This window comes from Dipodomys merriami, unplaced genomic scaffold, assembly GCF_024711535.1.
Source record: "Dipodomys merriami isolate MVZ:Mamm:240054 unplaced genomic scaffold, mDipMer1.0.p SCAF_1, whole genome shotgun sequence".
Classification (NCBI taxonomy): Eukaryota; Metazoa; Chordata; class Mammalia; order Rodentia; family Heteromyidae; genus Dipodomys; species Dipodomys merriami.
Window position 1 is genome coordinate 38,551,026 of NW_027202270.1, and position 17,007 is coordinate 38,568,032.

Here is a 17,007-nt window from a genome sequence, read left to right on the forward strand (position 1 = left end):
ACAGATAAATAAAAGCTACTCCCCCATCATCACATTTGATATGTAGATTTCAGATTGTACAGTTACTAAGTAAAAGTAAGCCCTGTCAATAATGTTAGCTATTCTAATTTTTATTATGAAGTTGTGTCCTGAGCAAGAGGTCATTAAAGGTATTCATCTTCATATGAACCTTGGATAGTCTCTGACCATACATTCATTAAGGTTATTTCCTAGAAATAACCTTTCGTAATGGCAGACTAGCAATCTTCTACTTTGCAGCCTTTGTGGGCATTTTAGGTCTTTTTTTCATTTTGACTCAAGATACCCTTCTGAATTATCATAATGAACAAGCCATTCATGTATCTCTTGCACATTAGGAAAAAGTTATCTGATTCATTTTGTACTAAGTGCACAGAACTTATTGTGTGTGTGTATAGGAACATATTCACACCATTCTAAGTCTTTTAACGTAACTTTTTGGTGAAGAATGTATATTTTATTATATTATGCTATATCCAATCTTTACTTTCATATTTTTGTTTTGTTTTATATTTTTTGCCAAGACTAGAACTTAAACTTGGCAGCTGACACTTTCATTCATTGGCTGATGCTATACCAACTATGCCTCCAACCCCTTACTTTTGAAAGGCTGATGATTGGAAGTGGGGGTTGGGAAGCTATTTGAACTCTATAGTTCATAGTGCTCTCAGCTGTAAAGTTTTTGTGGCATACTTCCAAGAGTATGCTACTAATATTAGTTAAAAACTGCATAGTAAAGCAACTATGCTGGCCAGGTGACTCATGCCTGTAATCCTTGCAATTCAAAAGGCTGAGATCTGAGGATCATGATTCAAAACCAGCCCAGGCATCAAAGTCCAGGAGACTCTTCTATTAATTAACCACCCCCCACCTAAAAAAAAAAAAAAAAAAAAAAAACTGGAAATGGGACTGTGGTTCAAAGTAGTTGAGAGCTAGCCTTGAGCACAAAAGCTGAAGTGTAGTGCCCAGGCCCTGAGGTGAAGCCCCACAACTGACAATAATAATAAATAATAATAATAATAAAAAAAACAAGAAGCTATGCTATAGTTTAACTATAGTGTGTAACTCAAAATCACTCCTATGTTATGTTTTTCACTAGCTGCACCTAAAATCAAGACAGCTGATCAAGATCTTGTGGTTGATGCTGGCCAGCCTCTGACAATGGTGGTGCCCTATGATGCCTACCCCAAAGCAGAAGCAGAATGGTTTAAAGAAAATGAAGCTTTGTCTTCAAAAACTGTTGATACTACCACTGAGCAAACTTCTTTCAGAATCTTAGAAGCCAAGAAAGGAGACAGGGGAAGGTATAAAATTGTGCTTCAGAATAAACATGGAAAAGCAGAAGCATTCATCAACTTACAAGTTATTGGTAAGCCTTGAGTGACTTAGACTCGATTGGCACAGTAAAACGTAAAGGCATGATAATGTACTACAACTTCTTTCTATATAAATTTTAGATGTTCCTGGGCCAGTGCGGAACTTAGAAGTGACTGAAACCTTTGATGGTGAAGTGAGCCTCGCTTGGGAAGAACCATTAACAGATGGTGGAAGCAAGATCATAGGCTATGTTGTTGAAAGACGTGACATCAGGAGAAAGACCTGGGTGCTGGCCACTGACCGTGCGGACAGTTGTGAATTTACTGTCACTGGATTACAGAAAGGAGGCGTCGAGTACCTATTCCGTGTGAGTGCAAGAAACAGAGTTGGCACTGGCGAGCCAGTGGAAACTGACAGCCCTGTAGAGGCAAGGAGTAAATATGGTAAGAAATATTTAAGTAACTCAAAACCAACTTGCTTATCTTTGCTTTTATTTCCAATGTAAACTAAACTCGTGTTTGGGTCTTGTGATATCCAGATGTTCCAGGCCCCCCTCTGAATGTAGCTATCACTGATGTGAACAGATTTGGTGTCTCACTGACATGGGAACCACCAGAATATGATGGAGGTGCTGAAGTCACAAACTATGTCATTGAATTAAGGGATAAGACTTCTATCCGATGGGATACTGCCATGACTGTAAGGGCAGAAGACCTGTCTGCAACTGTCACTGATGTGGTGGAAGGCCAAGAGTATAGTTTCCGTGTCAGAGCCCAAAACCGAATTGGAGTAGGAAAACCAAGTGCAGCCACACCTTTTGTCAAAGTCGCTGATCCAATTGGTAAGCTTGGAAGGAAGGAAGGAAGGAAGGAAGGAAGGAAGGAAGGAAGGAAGGAAGGAAGGAAGGAAGGAAGGAAGGAAGGAAGGAAAGAAGGGAAGGAGGGAGGAAGGAAAGGAGGGAGGAAGGGAAGGAGAGAGGGAAGAAGAAATAAATGGATGCTGGTGTTTCATGCTTGTAACCCTAGCTACTCGGCAGGCTAAGATCTGAGGATTGTGGCTTGAAGCCAGCCCTAGCAGTTAACCATCAAAATACTGGATGTGGAGCTGTAGTTCAAGTAGTAAAGTGCTAGCCTTGACCACTTAATCAGCAACAGCTCTTAGGCCCTAAGTTCAGGTCCCAAGACACCCTCTCTCTCCAAAAGAGAAAATAAATATTGCATAAAGTCAAGAAATTAGCCCTAATAGTTAGACATTCAAATTAAATAAAAGTTGGGACTGGGAAGGTGGCTTAGTGGTAGAGTGCTTGCATTGCATGCATGAGGCCCTGAGTTTGATTCCTCAGTACCACATTAGCCAAAAAAGCCACAAGTGGTGCTATGGCTCGAGTAGTAGAGCACTAGCCTTGAGCTGAAGAGCTGAGGGACAGCGCCTAGGCCCAGAGTTCAGGCCCCAAGACAAACAGCAAAAATAAATAAATAAATAAAAGTTTATTAAGAAGTAGAACATAGAAAACCTTGAGTAAAATTGTAGCAACCTGTGCTTACTTTTATTCAGTGAATTTAGTAAACCTGTTATTTTGATGAGGTTGGTAGAAGTGTTTATATCATATGTTAATAAAGTGTCACAACACTTCTCAAAAGAAGTTGTATGAATGGCCAGTAGAATATTGACACCATTAAGTGTCAGAGAAATGCAAAATATAAATAAAAAGAAAGAATAAAAAATAGTTACTAAATTTCTCCAATTTTTTCTCCCATTCTAGAGAGACCAAGTCCTCCTGTGAACTTAAATTCCTCTGAGCAGACTCAATCCTCAGTTCAGCTCACATGGGAACCTCCTCTAAAAGATGGGGGAAGCCCAATATTGGGCTATATTATTGAGCGACGTGAAGAAGGAAAAGATAATTGGATTCGTTGCAATATGAAACTTGTTCCTGAACTGACCTACAAAGTAAGGAATTTGCATCTAAAATATTCACTATATGATCTTCATTAGAGATGTGGATGTTTTTAACAATATTAATTTATGATTTTAGGTTACTGGATTACAAAAAGGAAATAAATATTTATATAGAGTATCTGCAGAAAATGAAGCTGGTGTTTCAGATCCATCTGAGATTCTTGGTCCTCTAACTGCAGATGATGCATTTGGTAAATAGCTATTTTTTTATTTTTCAGGGTTAGGAATAGCACGTAGCTATTTTAGGAACTTAATTGTGCCACTGGAAATTCATTAACTCTCCTTTGTTGGTAGTTGAACCCACGATGGATTTAAGTGCATTTAAAGATGGTCTGGAAGTTGTAGTCCCGAATCCCATCAAGATCCTGGTTCCAAGTACAGGATATCCACGGCCAACTGCAGTCTGGTCGTTTGGAGATCAAGAACTAGAAGCAGGGGACCGTATAAAAATGAAGACCTTATCTGCCTATGCCGAACTTGTCATTTCTCCAAGTGAACGTCCAGACAAGGGCATTTACACACTGAAATTAGAAAATCCAGTGAAAGCAATTTCTGGGGAAATCAACGTCAATGTAATTGGTAAGGAACAAAAGTTTTGTTTGGCAGTATTAATAAATACTGGCTTAAACCATACTACTGACTTACGCTACTTTTTATTGTTTAAGCTCGCCCAAGTGCACCCAAAGAACTAAAATATGGTGACATAACCAAGGATTCCGTCCACTTGACTTGGGAACCACCAGATGACGATGGAGGAAGTCCATTAACTGGATATGTTGTTGAAAAGAGGGAACTCAATCGGAAAACATGGACTAAAGTGAGTTTTGTCTAGTAATGCATCAACTCCAGAAGGTCAAGCAAATATATCTGGGCTACAATATTTTGCAAAAGGAACCATTCTAAATGGCAAAATAAGCCATTCTAAAGAATTAGAATTACCATGGTGGTCATGTTCTTTCCCCACTCTACTAGATTACCTTAGATGGCAACATCTGCAATTCTTTTCTTCCTTCCTTTATATTAGTCACTATATGTGTATACTATGTATATATACATATGTAAATATGTCTGTACCTATGTGTGTACAAAAGTATACATGTGCACATACATTTTTTGGCAGTTCTAGAAATACAACCCAGAGTCTCACACATTGGGCAAGAACTATACCACTAAGCTGCACTCCAGTCTACTAGTTACTATTCTCTACCCTGATTAAAATCAAATTTTTATAACTAAGCTGATAGGAGGAACCAGTTCTTTATTTATAATCTTTTCAATGTGTATGACCTCATTATATTGGGTGTCAAATAGTATTATGTATTTGCAGTTTTGCCTTAATACAAACCTAATAAGAAAATGGTCCTTACCATTCAAAATTTCTGAGCAAGCCAGGTTTGGTAGAGCACTTCAGTAATCCTAGCATTTGAGAAGCAGAAAGACCATAAATTCAAACCAGGCAGTGCTACATCATAGTAATATGTCTCAAAAATACAGCAATAAAAATTCATTTATATCCCTACTCATGGTTAAAAATAAAATAAATCTTTTTACTTAGCAAAAGTTCCTAGAAAATAACTCATTAAGGTACATTTCTCTGTCCTAGGTTATGGACCTTGTAACTGATCTAGAATTCACAGTTCCAGATCTTGTTCAAGGAAAAGAATATTTATTCAAAGTCTGCGCTTGTAATAAGTGTGGCCCTGGTGAACCTGCATATACTGATGAACCTGTGAATATGTCAGCTCCTGCAAGTAAGATCATTTTTGATGATTTCTTACCCAGTCTTGTGGTATTTGTTTTAGATGTGAGAGTTGCAGTTCATGCTGTAGGGAAAGAGGATGGCAATATGATAGATGGCCTAAAACTAACTTTCTCTTTAAAATGTTATAGCGGTACCTGACCCACCCGAGAATGTTAAATGGAGAGATCGGACAGCCAAGAGCATCTTCCTCACATGGGACCCACCTAAAAATGATGGTGGCTCACGCATCAAAGGATATATAGTTGAAAAATGTCCACGTGGTTCTGATAAATGGGTTGCCTGTGGAGAACCTGTTGCAGATACAAAGTAAGTTTTTAAAATTAGCAGACCTTGGGTTGCGAATGTGACTTAGTGGCAGAGTGCTTGCCTAGCATGCATGAAGCCTTAGGTTCAATTCCTCAGTACCACATAAACAAAAAGCCAGAAGCGGGCACTGTAGCTCAAGTGGTAGAATGCTAGCCTTGAACAAAAGTTCAGGGACAGTGCCCAGGCTCTGAGTTCAAGTCCCAGGACAGGCAAAAAAAATTTTTTTAAATTAGCAGGCATTGAAAGGGGTGACAAGGATAAAGATTGATTATATTCATATATTGCATTGTTGTCTGGCAACCCCTTTAGCTACTTAAAGCTAAAAAAGTTAAAGAAAAATTTTAAAATAAAGCTATCAGGCCCATGAGAAATATTCACTCTTACTCCTGAAAATGGACTTTCCTTGAAAAATGTTGAATTTTTATCATTGAGAATTTTTCTAGCAAGTGAATCTGATTTTAAACAGGCTGCTGAACATACCTGTGTTCCATATTTTCATTAGTCATATGTTAATTTCTGAAGCAGTTATATAATAATATCTGAAGCAGGCCATGTTTAACTTGAAAGCTAGAGGTAGTCAAGAGCCATAGATCTTGGACAGATTATGCATGACAACTAGGTAGTAAAACAGTTTATCTTCAAAACAGTACAAATGTTTTCATTTCTAACAGAATGGAAGTGACAGGTCTTGAGGAAGGCAAGTGGTATGCCTACCGGGTGAAAGCCTTGAACAGGCAAGGCGCCAGCAAGCCAAGCAAACCCACAGAAGACATCCAGGCTGTAGACACACAAGGTATTTGTTTTCTTACTTTTATCTTACCCCTCAGGCTTAATTAGAGTTTATTTCTGCTTGAACTTGCTAACCACATAAATAATTTTCTCTAATTCAGAGGCCCCGGAAATTTTCCTCGATGTGAAACTCCTCGCTGGTCTCACTGTAAAAGCTGGAACAAAGATTGAACTTCCAGCCACTGTAACTGGAAAACCAGAACCAAAGATAACTTGGACAAAGGCTGATACACTTCTTAAGCCAGACACAAGAATCACCATTGAAAATGTTCCTAAAAAATCCACAGTGACCATCACGGACAGTAAGAGAAGTGACACTGGAACCTACATCATAGAGGCCGTGAACGTCTGTGGCCGGGCCACAGCTGTGGTAGAAGTGAATGTCTTAGGTAAGGGAAACTCCCATATCAAAAAGAACCAAGAACTCATTCTAGCTACTTTCTTGAATAAAACATGGCTGATTTTTCACCCTATATAATGTCATCCATAGATAAACCTGGACCACCAGCTGCTTTTGACATCACAGATGTAACCAATGAGTCATGTCTTCTGACATGGAACCCACCACGAGACGATGGGGGATCTAAGATCACAAACTATGTAGTGGAGAGAAGAGCAACTGATAGTGAAGTGTGGCATAAGCTCTCATCCACTGTGAAGGACACAAACTTCAAGGCAACCAAATTAACACCCAATAAAGAGTACATCTTTAGAGTTGCTGCAGAAAATATGTATGGTGTTGGTGAGCCAGTTCAAGCCACTCCAATCACAGCCAAATTCCAATTTGGTAAGTTTCTCAAGGACACACATACACACACACACACACACACACATAGCTTGTGTCAAACTTGCATTTAGATTTCATACTTATATATAGGATGTATAACTTTTTATATTATAATTGTGTCTTTAGATCCACCTGGACCTCCAACTCGCCTAGAACCCTCAGACATCACTAAAGATGCAGTGACTCTTACATGGTGTGAGCCAGATGATGATGGTGGCAGCCCTATCACTGGATACTGGGTTGAAAGATTAGATCCTGATACTGACAAATGGGTTCGATGCAATAAGATGCCAGTAAAGGATACAACATACAGGTATGCCCAGAATCTCCATCATATGTGCAAATGTGAAAATTTCACTCTGTTCTGTATTCCTTTTTGATAAAATTTGTGCTTATTCCTGTTGTTAAAATCTAATGAGTTTTAGTTTTTAGCACATCATTTCTGAATTACATAAAATCCATTCAAGGAGATATTTCTTAATTAACTATACAATACTTTATTGAGGTTCCAGTATTTGGTCCTCTAGCATATTATAATTAATCATTATTGTAGTTATTAAAATTAGTTAATATGCTTGGTCAACCCTAACCTGTGTGGATTAAAATGCAATTTAAGTATCTTGAGGGGAGGAATGAAATGGGAGGAAAATGAGGGATGGAATGAGGAGGAAAATGAGGGAGGAAATGGGAGGGATGGCATTGAACAAAATGCATTGAACTCATATCCTGACATATAGAATTGTAACTTCTTTGTACAGCCACTTAATAATAAAGTAATAAAAATAAAATAATAAATAATATATGTTATTGCTTCTTACCAAGATGTCGCACGTTTTGTTTGTTTCAAATTCAGAGTGAAAGGTCTCACCAATAAGAAAAAATACAGATTCCGTGTGTTGGCTGAAAATCTGGCTGGACCTGGAAAACCAAGCAGATCAACTGAACCAATCTTAATAAAAGATCCCATAGGTATTCATTGATGTGATTTTTTTGTGTTATTTTGAGGATTATATTAATATCCTTTGAACAAAGCAAATAATTATTTAATTGCTTTGCAGATCCTCCATGGCCTCCTGGAAAACCAACTGTCAAAGATGTAGGCAAAACATCATTAGTTTTGAACTGGACAAAGCCAGAACATGATGGAGGGGCAAAGATTGAATCTTACATCATTGAAATGCTAAAGACTGGAACTGATGACTGGGTCCGAGTTGCTGAAGGGGTTCCCACCACTGAGCATTTACTCAAGGGACTCATGGAAGGGCAGGAATACTCATTCCGAGTTAGAGCTGTGAACAAGGCTGGAGAAAGTGAACCCAGTGAACCCAGCGACCCTGTGCTTTGCAGAGAGAAACTTTGTAAGTCATTCTGGCCGGGGTAGATAATTCTTCTAAAGTCTATCTACAAAGTACAATATGAAAAAAAAACAAACCATGAAATCTCCTGACTTTCTAGCCTTATTATTTAGTGGGATTACCAGAGCATTCTGTGGAGACTGAAAATTGGACAATAAAAATAATTCATTTTTCTTTTCTTATTCAGATCCTCCATCACCACCTCGTTGGCTTGAAGTTATTAATATCACAAAAAATACAGCAGACCTAAAATGGACTGTCCCTGAGAAAGATGGAGGGTCCCCCATCACCAACTACATTGTGGAAAAGAGAGATGTGAGGCGCAAAGGCTGGCAGACAGTGGACACTACTGTCAAGGACACCAAGTGCACTGTGAGCCCACTGACCGAGGGCTCTTTATACGTATTCAGAGTTGCTGCAGAAAACGCTATAGGACAAAGTGACTACACTGAAATCGAGGATTCCGTCTTGGCCAAAGACACCTTTAGTAGGTTTTCCAATTTAATCTTCAAGGCAACAGTTTTAGCAGATGATCGCTTTTCCTGCTGGTTTTTTCTAATCATTGATTTTTTTTTTCTTTTAGCCACACCTGGACCACCTTATGCACTGACAGTAGTTGATGTGACAAAACGGCATGTTGACCTAAAATGGGAGCCACCAAAAAATGATGGTGGAAGACCAATACAGAGGTAGAACTTGAATTTTGCATACAAAATAATGTATACTTAAAAATGTACACTTTGACTACAACTTTAAAAACTTTGGGGTTTTTTTTAAAGTAATTTTAATGAAATGGCTGTGTTATCTCAATAGATACATCATTGAGAAGAAAGAAAAGTTAGGTACCCGTTGGGTGAAAGCTGGAAAGACCTCAGGACCTGACTGTAACTTCAGAGTAACCGACGTCATTGAAGGAACAGAAGTCCAGTTTCAGGTTCGGGCAGAAAATGAAGCTGGAGTTGGTCACCCCAGTGAACCTACAGAAATCCTATCCATTGAAGATCCAACAGGTAAGTGATGCTGGTCACACAAAGGATAGGGTCTAGAACTTGATTGTTAAATTATGACTATACACGTATCTTTCTTTTCTCAGGTCCTCCCTCTCCTCCCCTCGACCTGCATGTGACTGATGCTGGGCGAAAGCACATTGCCATCGCTTGGAAGCCTCCAGAGAAAAATGGTGGAAGTCCTATTATAGGGTACCATGTTGAAATGTGTCCAGTAGGCACAGAAAAATGGATGCGGGTTAATTCTCGCCCAATAAAAGACTTGAAATTCAAGGTTGAAGAGGGCATCGTTCCTGACAAGGAATATGTGCTACGAGTGAGAGCCGTTAATGCTGTTGGTGTCAGTGAGCCATCTGAAATCTCCGAAAATGTGGTTGCTAAAGACCCAGATTGTAAGATCACAGTGCCTTTTATAGTTAATAGCATAAGCTTTTATTCATGCATTGCATTTTGACCTACTTACCCTTCTTTTCTTTGGGATTGTATTTATAGGCAAGCCAACAATTGACCTGGAGACTCATGACATTGTTGTTATTGAAGGTGAAAAGTTAAGCATTCCTGTTCCCTTCAGAGCCGTTCCAGTTCCAACTGTTAGCTGGCACAAAGATGGCAAAGAAGTTAAAGCAAGTGACAGATTAACAATGAAAAATGACCACTTCTCGGCACATCTTGAAGTTCCCAAGAGTATACATGCAGATGCTGGCGTTTACACCATTACCCTGGAAAATAAGCTTGGCTCAGCAACTGCCTCAATCAATGTCAAAGTCATAGGTAATCACTCTTTAGGGAAATACCAGTCACTATTAACATGTTGGGGAAATGAATTAATTTTCTGGTATTAGTATAAATGGCTTAATGGGTTGACAAAACCAAAAAACATGAAATTGCTAGTTAAACTATTTTTCCTGTTTTATTTGCATACAACATCCCATTTAAGTAGAAGCCAGAGCATACCCAAGGAATGACTAAATGACTAAGATTTATTTCTGAATTGTATAAATTCACATTCAGGGGTAGTATCATTTTCTAACCTCCATAATTACCTTAATAGTATTTAGAAATTTGTGGGGCTATTTTTGCTTAGCATAAAGACTCTGGAGCTGATGTTGTATTTAGTAGTTAATGCCCACAGATGCTCAATGCCCTGAAGTATGAAGGATATTCTAGTACCAAATTACTCCTCTCAAATGGTAACTAATATTTCAGGATTACAATAATAATTATCAACCTTATTTATAATAGGTCTACCTGGTCCATGCAAAGATATTAAAGCAAGTGACATAACCAAGAGTTCTTGTAAGTTAACCTGGGAGCCTCCAGAATTTGATGGTGGAAGCCCAATTCTTCATTATGTTCTGGAACGCAGAGAAGCAGGGAGAAGGACATACATACCAGTCATGTCTGGTGAGAACAAGCTGTCTTGGACAGTAAAGGATCTCATACCCAATGGTGAATATTTCTTCCGTGTTAAAGCAGTCAACAAGATTGGTGGAGGCGAATATATTGAACTGAAAAATCCTATCATTGCTCAAGATCCAAAACGTAAGTTTAAATATAAATGTATAAATAATTAGGAACTAATATTCAAGGAAGCTTGTTCAAAGAAAGTGGTTTACCAATAGTAACAGGTTGAGTTTTATTTTTCTTGATCTCCAGAACCCCCTGATCCACCGGTAGACGTTGAGGTTCATAATCCTACAGCAAAGGCAATGACTATTACATGGAAGCCACCCTTATATGATGGAGGGAGCAAGATAATGGGGTATATCATAGAAAAAATTGCCAAAGGTGAGGAGAGATGGAAGAGATGCAATGAACACCTGGTTCCAGTCCTGACCTATACAGCAAAAGGACTCGAGGAAGGAAAGGAATACCAATTCCGTGTACGAGCAGAGAATGCTGCTGGTATTGGTGAACCTTCTCGGGCCACTCCTCCAACTAAAGCTGTAGATCCAATTGGTATGTTTTTGTTTAATGGAGTGCTGATCTGCCAATGTAATATAAATGAGACAATTTTTTGTCAGATATTTTTATTAGCATTATAAACAATTCTTGTTTCTAATCATTCCAGATGCCCCAAAAGTCATTTTGAGAACAAGCCTAGAAGTAAAACGAGGGGATGAAATCGTACTTGATGCAACCATTTCTGGATCACCTTACCCAACTATTACATGGTTAAAAGATGAAAACGTCATTATACCAGAGGAAATTAAGAAACGACCAGCACCCCCAGTTAGGAGGAAGAAGGATGAAGTTCAAGAAGAAGAGCCATTTGTCTTGCCCCTGACAGAGCGTTTGAGTATCAACAACAGTAAACAAGGAGAATCTGAGCTGCGTGTTCGAGATTCTCTGAGACCTGACCATGGCCTCTACATGATCAAAGTTGAAAATGACCATGGTGTTGCTAAAGCTCCTTGTACTGTCAGTGTGTTAGGTAAATACCTATAACTATACTTGCAGTGGGGGCGGCGGGGGGGAAGGCAAAATAGGAGTTTTAATAAAGCATATAAATGAGGAGAAGTGATAATTAAAAGAAGGGAGAAATAGCTTCAATAAATAATTCCCAGCCACATTTTATCTCCTGAGTATATTTAATAAATAAGTTACCTTATTACTTGTTAGCTAATTTGATAGAAAGATAGATGTAAGAAATCCAGAAGTTATGTCAAGGGAGCACGATAACATTTACATTTTCTATGGCAAATTTACATTTTCTATACAAATGTTTAACCATTGTTTTCCTCTGAAACAGATACACCAGGACCACCGGTCAACTTTGTATTTGAAGATATTAGGAAGAACTCAGTCCTCTGTAAATGGGAACCACCCCTTGATGATGGTGGCAGTGAAATTATAAACTACACTTTGGAAAAGAAAGACAAAACCAAACCTGACTCAGACTGGATTGTAGTCACATCAACACTTAGACATTGCAAATATTCAGTAACAAAACTGATTGAAGGAAAAGAGTATCTCTTCCGTGTAAGAGCAGAAAATAGATTTGGACCTGGACCACCATGTGTTTCAAAGCCCCTTGTTGCAAAAGATCCATTTGGTAAGGTTCCTTTAGCATTGAGTCTGATTTTTTTTTACTGTATATTTTTGTCATATACATTACTACAATTTGTAAAAATAAGTTCTTATGTTATATTAGGAAATTCAAATATATTATTATTTTCTTTATCAGAACCACCCGATGCACCTGATAAACCCAATGTGGAAGACGTCACCAGCAACAGTATGCTGGTGAAATGGAATGAACCCAAAGATAATGGAAGCCCTATCTTGGGTTACTGGCTTGAAAAACGGGAGGTTAATAGTACACACTGGTCTCGTGTCAACAAAAGCCTGTTGAGTTCTTTGAAAACCAAAGTAGATGGCTTATTAGAAGGACTCACCTATGTCTTCAGAGTATGTGCTGAAAATGCAGCTGGACCTGGAAAGTTCAGTCCACCTTCAGATCCCAAAACAGCACGTGACCCAATCTGTAAGTAATTCTTTAAAAAGAAAGTGTGAGAGTATACCTCTGTACATTTAACAACCATCAGTGAGTTTGACTTGTGTGTCTTCATTCATTCTAGCTCCACCTGGGCCACCTATTCCAAGAGTTGCAGACACAAGTGCTACTACAATTGAACTAGAATGGGAACCTCCAGCTTTCAATGGTGGTGGGGAAATTATTGGCTACTTTGTTGATAAGCAGTTGGTTGGCACAAACGAATGGTCACGCTGTACAGAGAAGATGATCAAGGTCCGTCAGTATACTGTCAAAGAAATCCGAGAAGGTGCTGATTATAAACTCCGAGTGAGTGCCGTCAATGCAGCTGGCGAAGGACCCCCTGGAGAGACAGGGCCTGTTACAGTGGCTGAACCACAAGGTACTTAAGAGTTATCTGAGAACAATATGGCTATTTCCCCAGCACAGAACTCTATTTTCATATTTCTTCGGCTAATGTATGACTATTCTTTCAATAGAACCTCCAACTGTGGAACTGGATGTTTCTGTCAAGGCTGGAATACAAATAATGGCTGGGAAGACTCTTAGGATTCCAGCTGTGGTGACTGGACGGCCCGTGCCTACAAGAGTATGGACCATAGAAGAAGGGGAGCTGGATAAAGAGCGTGTTGTAATAGAAGATGTTGGAACCAAATCTGAATTAGTTATCAAGAATGCATTGAGAAAAGATCATGGCAGATATATAATAACAGCTACAAATAGCTGTGGTTCTAAATTCGCAGCAGCCCGGGTAGAAGTTTTCGGTAAGGAATAGTGTTTTGTTTGTTTGCTTTTAATTTCATGGCTTTTCATAGGATTTTTCCCATGTGATACTTTATTACATTGATGTTTTTATTGTTGTGGTATTTTTCTAGATGTTCCTGGTCCAGTTCTTGACTTAAAACCTGTTGTAACAAACAGAAAGATGTGTCTGCTTAACTGGTCTGATCCAGCAGATGATGGAGGAAGTGAAATCACAGGCTTTATTGTTGAAAGAAAAGATGCCAAAATGCACACATGGAGACAAGTAATAGATACTGAGAGATCTAAATGTGACATCACAGGTCTAATTGAGGGCCAAGAATATAAGTTCCGTGTTACTGCCAAGAACAAGTTTGGCTGTGGCCCTCCAGTTGAAATAGGGCCAATTCTTGCGGTTGATCCACTAGGTAAAAGATATTTTACACTATGTTTACAAAATAAATATTGTTTCATTGCTAGTTTTATTATGTGCTTACCGAGCTTTATGACTTTTAACTTGCAACAATCTAAGTGTCTGGAGCTAGAGAGTTATAAAAATAGTAGTTCATATAACTGCTACCAACTTTAAATATACCATATTTGCTAAAATTCTGGTGTAATTTTCATTCTAAATGTATTAATCATGCATATTTTTTGTATACTGAAAAAGTCTGGATCCATTGGAGGTTGGTAATAACCTGAAAATCATTTAAAGTATTAGTGCTTCCTGATAGAATACTTAAGAAGTGTACTGCATTTATTAATACTCCATTGAGTTCACTGAAATATTATAGGACAAGTAACTACTTGTCTTAGGTTTAATATCTTCACTTGTTGCCTAGAATCTCCACAATGGAAGTATAGGAAGGCTCCCAAACGAGAAATAACCACAAAAGATTCAGGGAATGGGGAGGAATCAAATTCACAGAGACAAGCATGAAATTTTTTTTAAAAATACAGTACACACTTGCTAATGCACACTCACATTCCATTTAAGAAAGTTAAACCTTTGAGTAAGATCAGTTCCTCAAGACTGAAAATCAGTTTTTCACCACTACTACATCCTGAAAATAAAATGACATCCTACATCCACATCACAGGTCATGTGTTCCTCAGGATGCATCAGGGGTATCAGAACAGAGCTGGAATTCTACTTCTAGTTGTACCAGTAGTCAGCTTGCAGAATTTGAGTAGTCTTGCCATTCAAAGCTTACTCTTAAGAACACAAAATAGTAGTATTGCATAAATCCTTTTCATCATATTTTAAATTCACACTTGGGGGCAAGTTGGCAAAAAGTGTGTTCAGAAAACATATCCACAGTCTGTTAATGAAAGAAGAAACATTTTTCCCTTAGCAGACCATCTAAAGTAAAATTTCATAGATCTCTTTGACAATCTAAAATACCAAATATAAAAAAGCAAACATGCCCCTTCAAATAATCTTATTAGAAAGTCTATTAGAAAAAAAATCTGTTTATAAGAATGGCTATCACTGTGGTGACTGTCATATTTTGAGAAGGACTTCAAAGAAATGATGCCAAGCTGAAGCCTATTTTACTGATTTGCCTAATTAAAATAGGCAATTGATGGATATAGTCTGATGCCATGAAGACGCCTGTTTTGCTAGTTTGTTTGAATACAAACAGAAGCCTATTAACATAAAGGGAAATACTTCTCACGCGAACATCTCATGCTCATTATTTTCTTTTCCTCTGGTTAAAGGTCCTCCAACATCTCCTGAAAGGCTCACATATACAGAAAGGACAAAGTCCACCATCACCCTTGACTGGAAAGAACCCCGTAGTGATGGTGGCAGTCCCATCCAAGGCTATATCATTGAAAAACGTCGCCATGACAAACCTGACTTTGAAAGAGTTAACAAGCGACTCTGCCCGACTACATCTTTTCTGGTGGAAAATCTTGATGAACACCAAATGTATGAGTTCCGTGTCAAAGCTGTCAATGACATTGGTGAGAGCGAACCATCCCTACCTCTTAATGTCGTCATACAAGATGATGAAGGTGTGGATGCTGAATATAATCATGTTAATGTACTTTATAGAGTTGTACCTAACCCACAAGTTGAGAAAACAACCTTATGACTATTTTGTTTTGGTCTTTCTTCCTTCTCTTTGCAGTGCCTCCAACTATTAAGTTGCGTCTGGCTGTTCGAGGAGACACTATCAAAGTCAAGGCAGGAGAGCCTGTTAACATCCCCGCAGATGTGACAGGCCTTCCAATGCCTAAGATTGAGTGGTCTAAGAATGAAACTGTGATTGAAAAACCTACAGATGCACTTAAAATAACCACAGAAGAAGTATCCCGAAGTGAGGCAAAGACTGAGGTTAGCATTCCCAAAGCAGTCCGGGAAGACAAAGGCACTTACACAATCACTGCTTCCAATCGCCTTGGCTCAGTATTCCGAAATGTTCATGTGGAAGTCTATGGTAAGTGGTTTTCTTTCTTCTATACAGAAGAAATCCATTTTCTGATTAAGAGCTGTCTTCTCAGTCTTCTCTGTTGGTTTCTGTCCAGACCGTCCATCTCCACCAAGAAATCTTGCTGTTACTGACATTAAAGCCGAATCTTGCTACTTAACATGGGATGCACCTCTAGACAATGGTGGCAGTGAAATCACTCATTATGTCATTGACAAGCGTGATGCAAGTAGGAAAAAATCTGAATGGGAAGAAGTCACTAACACTGCTGTAGAGAGAAGATTTGGGGTAAGTATTCTAAATACCTTCCTAAACACATTGCAAGGACATGACTCTGATTTATTTTAGTATAGCCTTGGAAGTTAATAACTAAACTCAATCATGTTGAAGAAGCTGTCATTACTATACAACTTGTGATTGAGGATAGGAGGGAAAAGCTGGGAGAGAACAAAAGAAGGGATAACATCCAAAAAGAAATGTACTCATTACCTGACTTATGTATATCACCTTTATAGTAACAATAAAAAAGAAGCTGTCATTTATTACATAGCAATTAACACAATGAACTTAAGGTCACTGAATAAATATTATTTGGTATACAGACCTCTCTTTTACTTGAGAGATCCACTATGAGGATGAGGTATTTACATATTCTGATTTTAAAGATGTTTCTCTTTTTTTTGGTATTTTCCAAGTGTGTGTGTGTGTGTGTGTGTGTGTGTGTGTGTGTGTGTGTATCTTATGGTGATTCCTCCTTGAATAAATTGAGATTTACAATGAATAAAAATCAACCTGAGAGGCTGTATTTTAATGCCTTACACCTGTAATACTAGCCACTCAGGACTGGCTGAGGATGGCAGTCCAAAGCCTGCTTGGAAAGGAAAGTCCATGAGATTCTTATCTCCAATTAACTACCAAAAAGCTGGAAGTGGCACTGTGACTCAAAGTGGTAGCGCACTAGCCTTGAGCAAAAAAGCTAGAGACAAAACCCTGACATTTCCAGACCTAGCACACAGACTCACACACACACAC

General features: G+C 38.5%; 1 protein-coding gene across 1 annotated transcript in view; it reads left to right on the plus strand.

The window, feature by feature from the left end:
• Positions 1–17,007, plus strand: part of LOC138825447 (titin) — a 201,988-nt gene that overhangs the window by 106,800 nt on the left and 78,181 nt on the right. Inside the window, exons 123-153 of the mRNA XM_070020028.1 lie at positions 1,118–1,387; positions 1,476–1,778; positions 1,874–2,176; positions 3,098–3,285; positions 3,371–3,485; positions 3,589–3,873; positions 3,960–4,111; positions 4,898–5,045; positions 5,185–5,362; positions 6,034–6,155; positions 6,253–6,540; positions 6,642–6,938; positions 7,065–7,251; positions 7,792–7,907; positions 7,997–8,296; positions 8,481–8,780; positions 8,877–8,982; positions 9,107–9,303; positions 9,387–9,692; positions 9,793–10,071; positions 10,543–10,842; positions 10,957–11,259; positions 11,372–11,734; positions 12,053–12,355; positions 12,488–12,787; positions 12,882–13,178; positions 13,276–13,560; positions 13,672–13,965; positions 15,260–15,559; positions 15,676–15,984; positions 16,073–16,263. Of these exons, the coding sequence (XP_069876129.1) occupies positions 1,118–1,387; positions 1,476–1,778; positions 1,874–2,176; positions 3,098–3,285; positions 3,371–3,485; positions 3,589–3,873; positions 3,960–4,111; positions 4,898–5,045; positions 5,185–5,362; positions 6,034–6,155; positions 6,253–6,540; positions 6,642–6,938; positions 7,065–7,251; positions 7,792–7,907; positions 7,997–8,296; positions 8,481–8,780; positions 8,877–8,982; positions 9,107–9,303; positions 9,387–9,692; positions 9,793–10,071; positions 10,543–10,842; positions 10,957–11,259; positions 11,372–11,734; positions 12,053–12,355; positions 12,488–12,787; positions 12,882–13,178; positions 13,276–13,560; positions 13,672–13,965; positions 15,260–15,559; positions 15,676–15,984; positions 16,073–16,263 (7,685 nt within the window). The remainder of the gene's footprint in view (positions 1–1,117; positions 1,388–1,475; positions 1,779–1,873; positions 2,177–3,097; positions 3,286–3,370; positions 3,486–3,588; positions 3,874–3,959; positions 4,112–4,897; positions 5,046–5,184; positions 5,363–6,033; positions 6,156–6,252; positions 6,541–6,641; positions 6,939–7,064; positions 7,252–7,791; positions 7,908–7,996; positions 8,297–8,480; positions 8,781–8,876; positions 8,983–9,106; positions 9,304–9,386; positions 9,693–9,792; positions 10,072–10,542; positions 10,843–10,956; positions 11,260–11,371; positions 11,735–12,052; positions 12,356–12,487; positions 12,788–12,881; positions 13,179–13,275; positions 13,561–13,671; positions 13,966–15,259; positions 15,560–15,675; positions 15,985–16,072; positions 16,264–17,007) is intronic.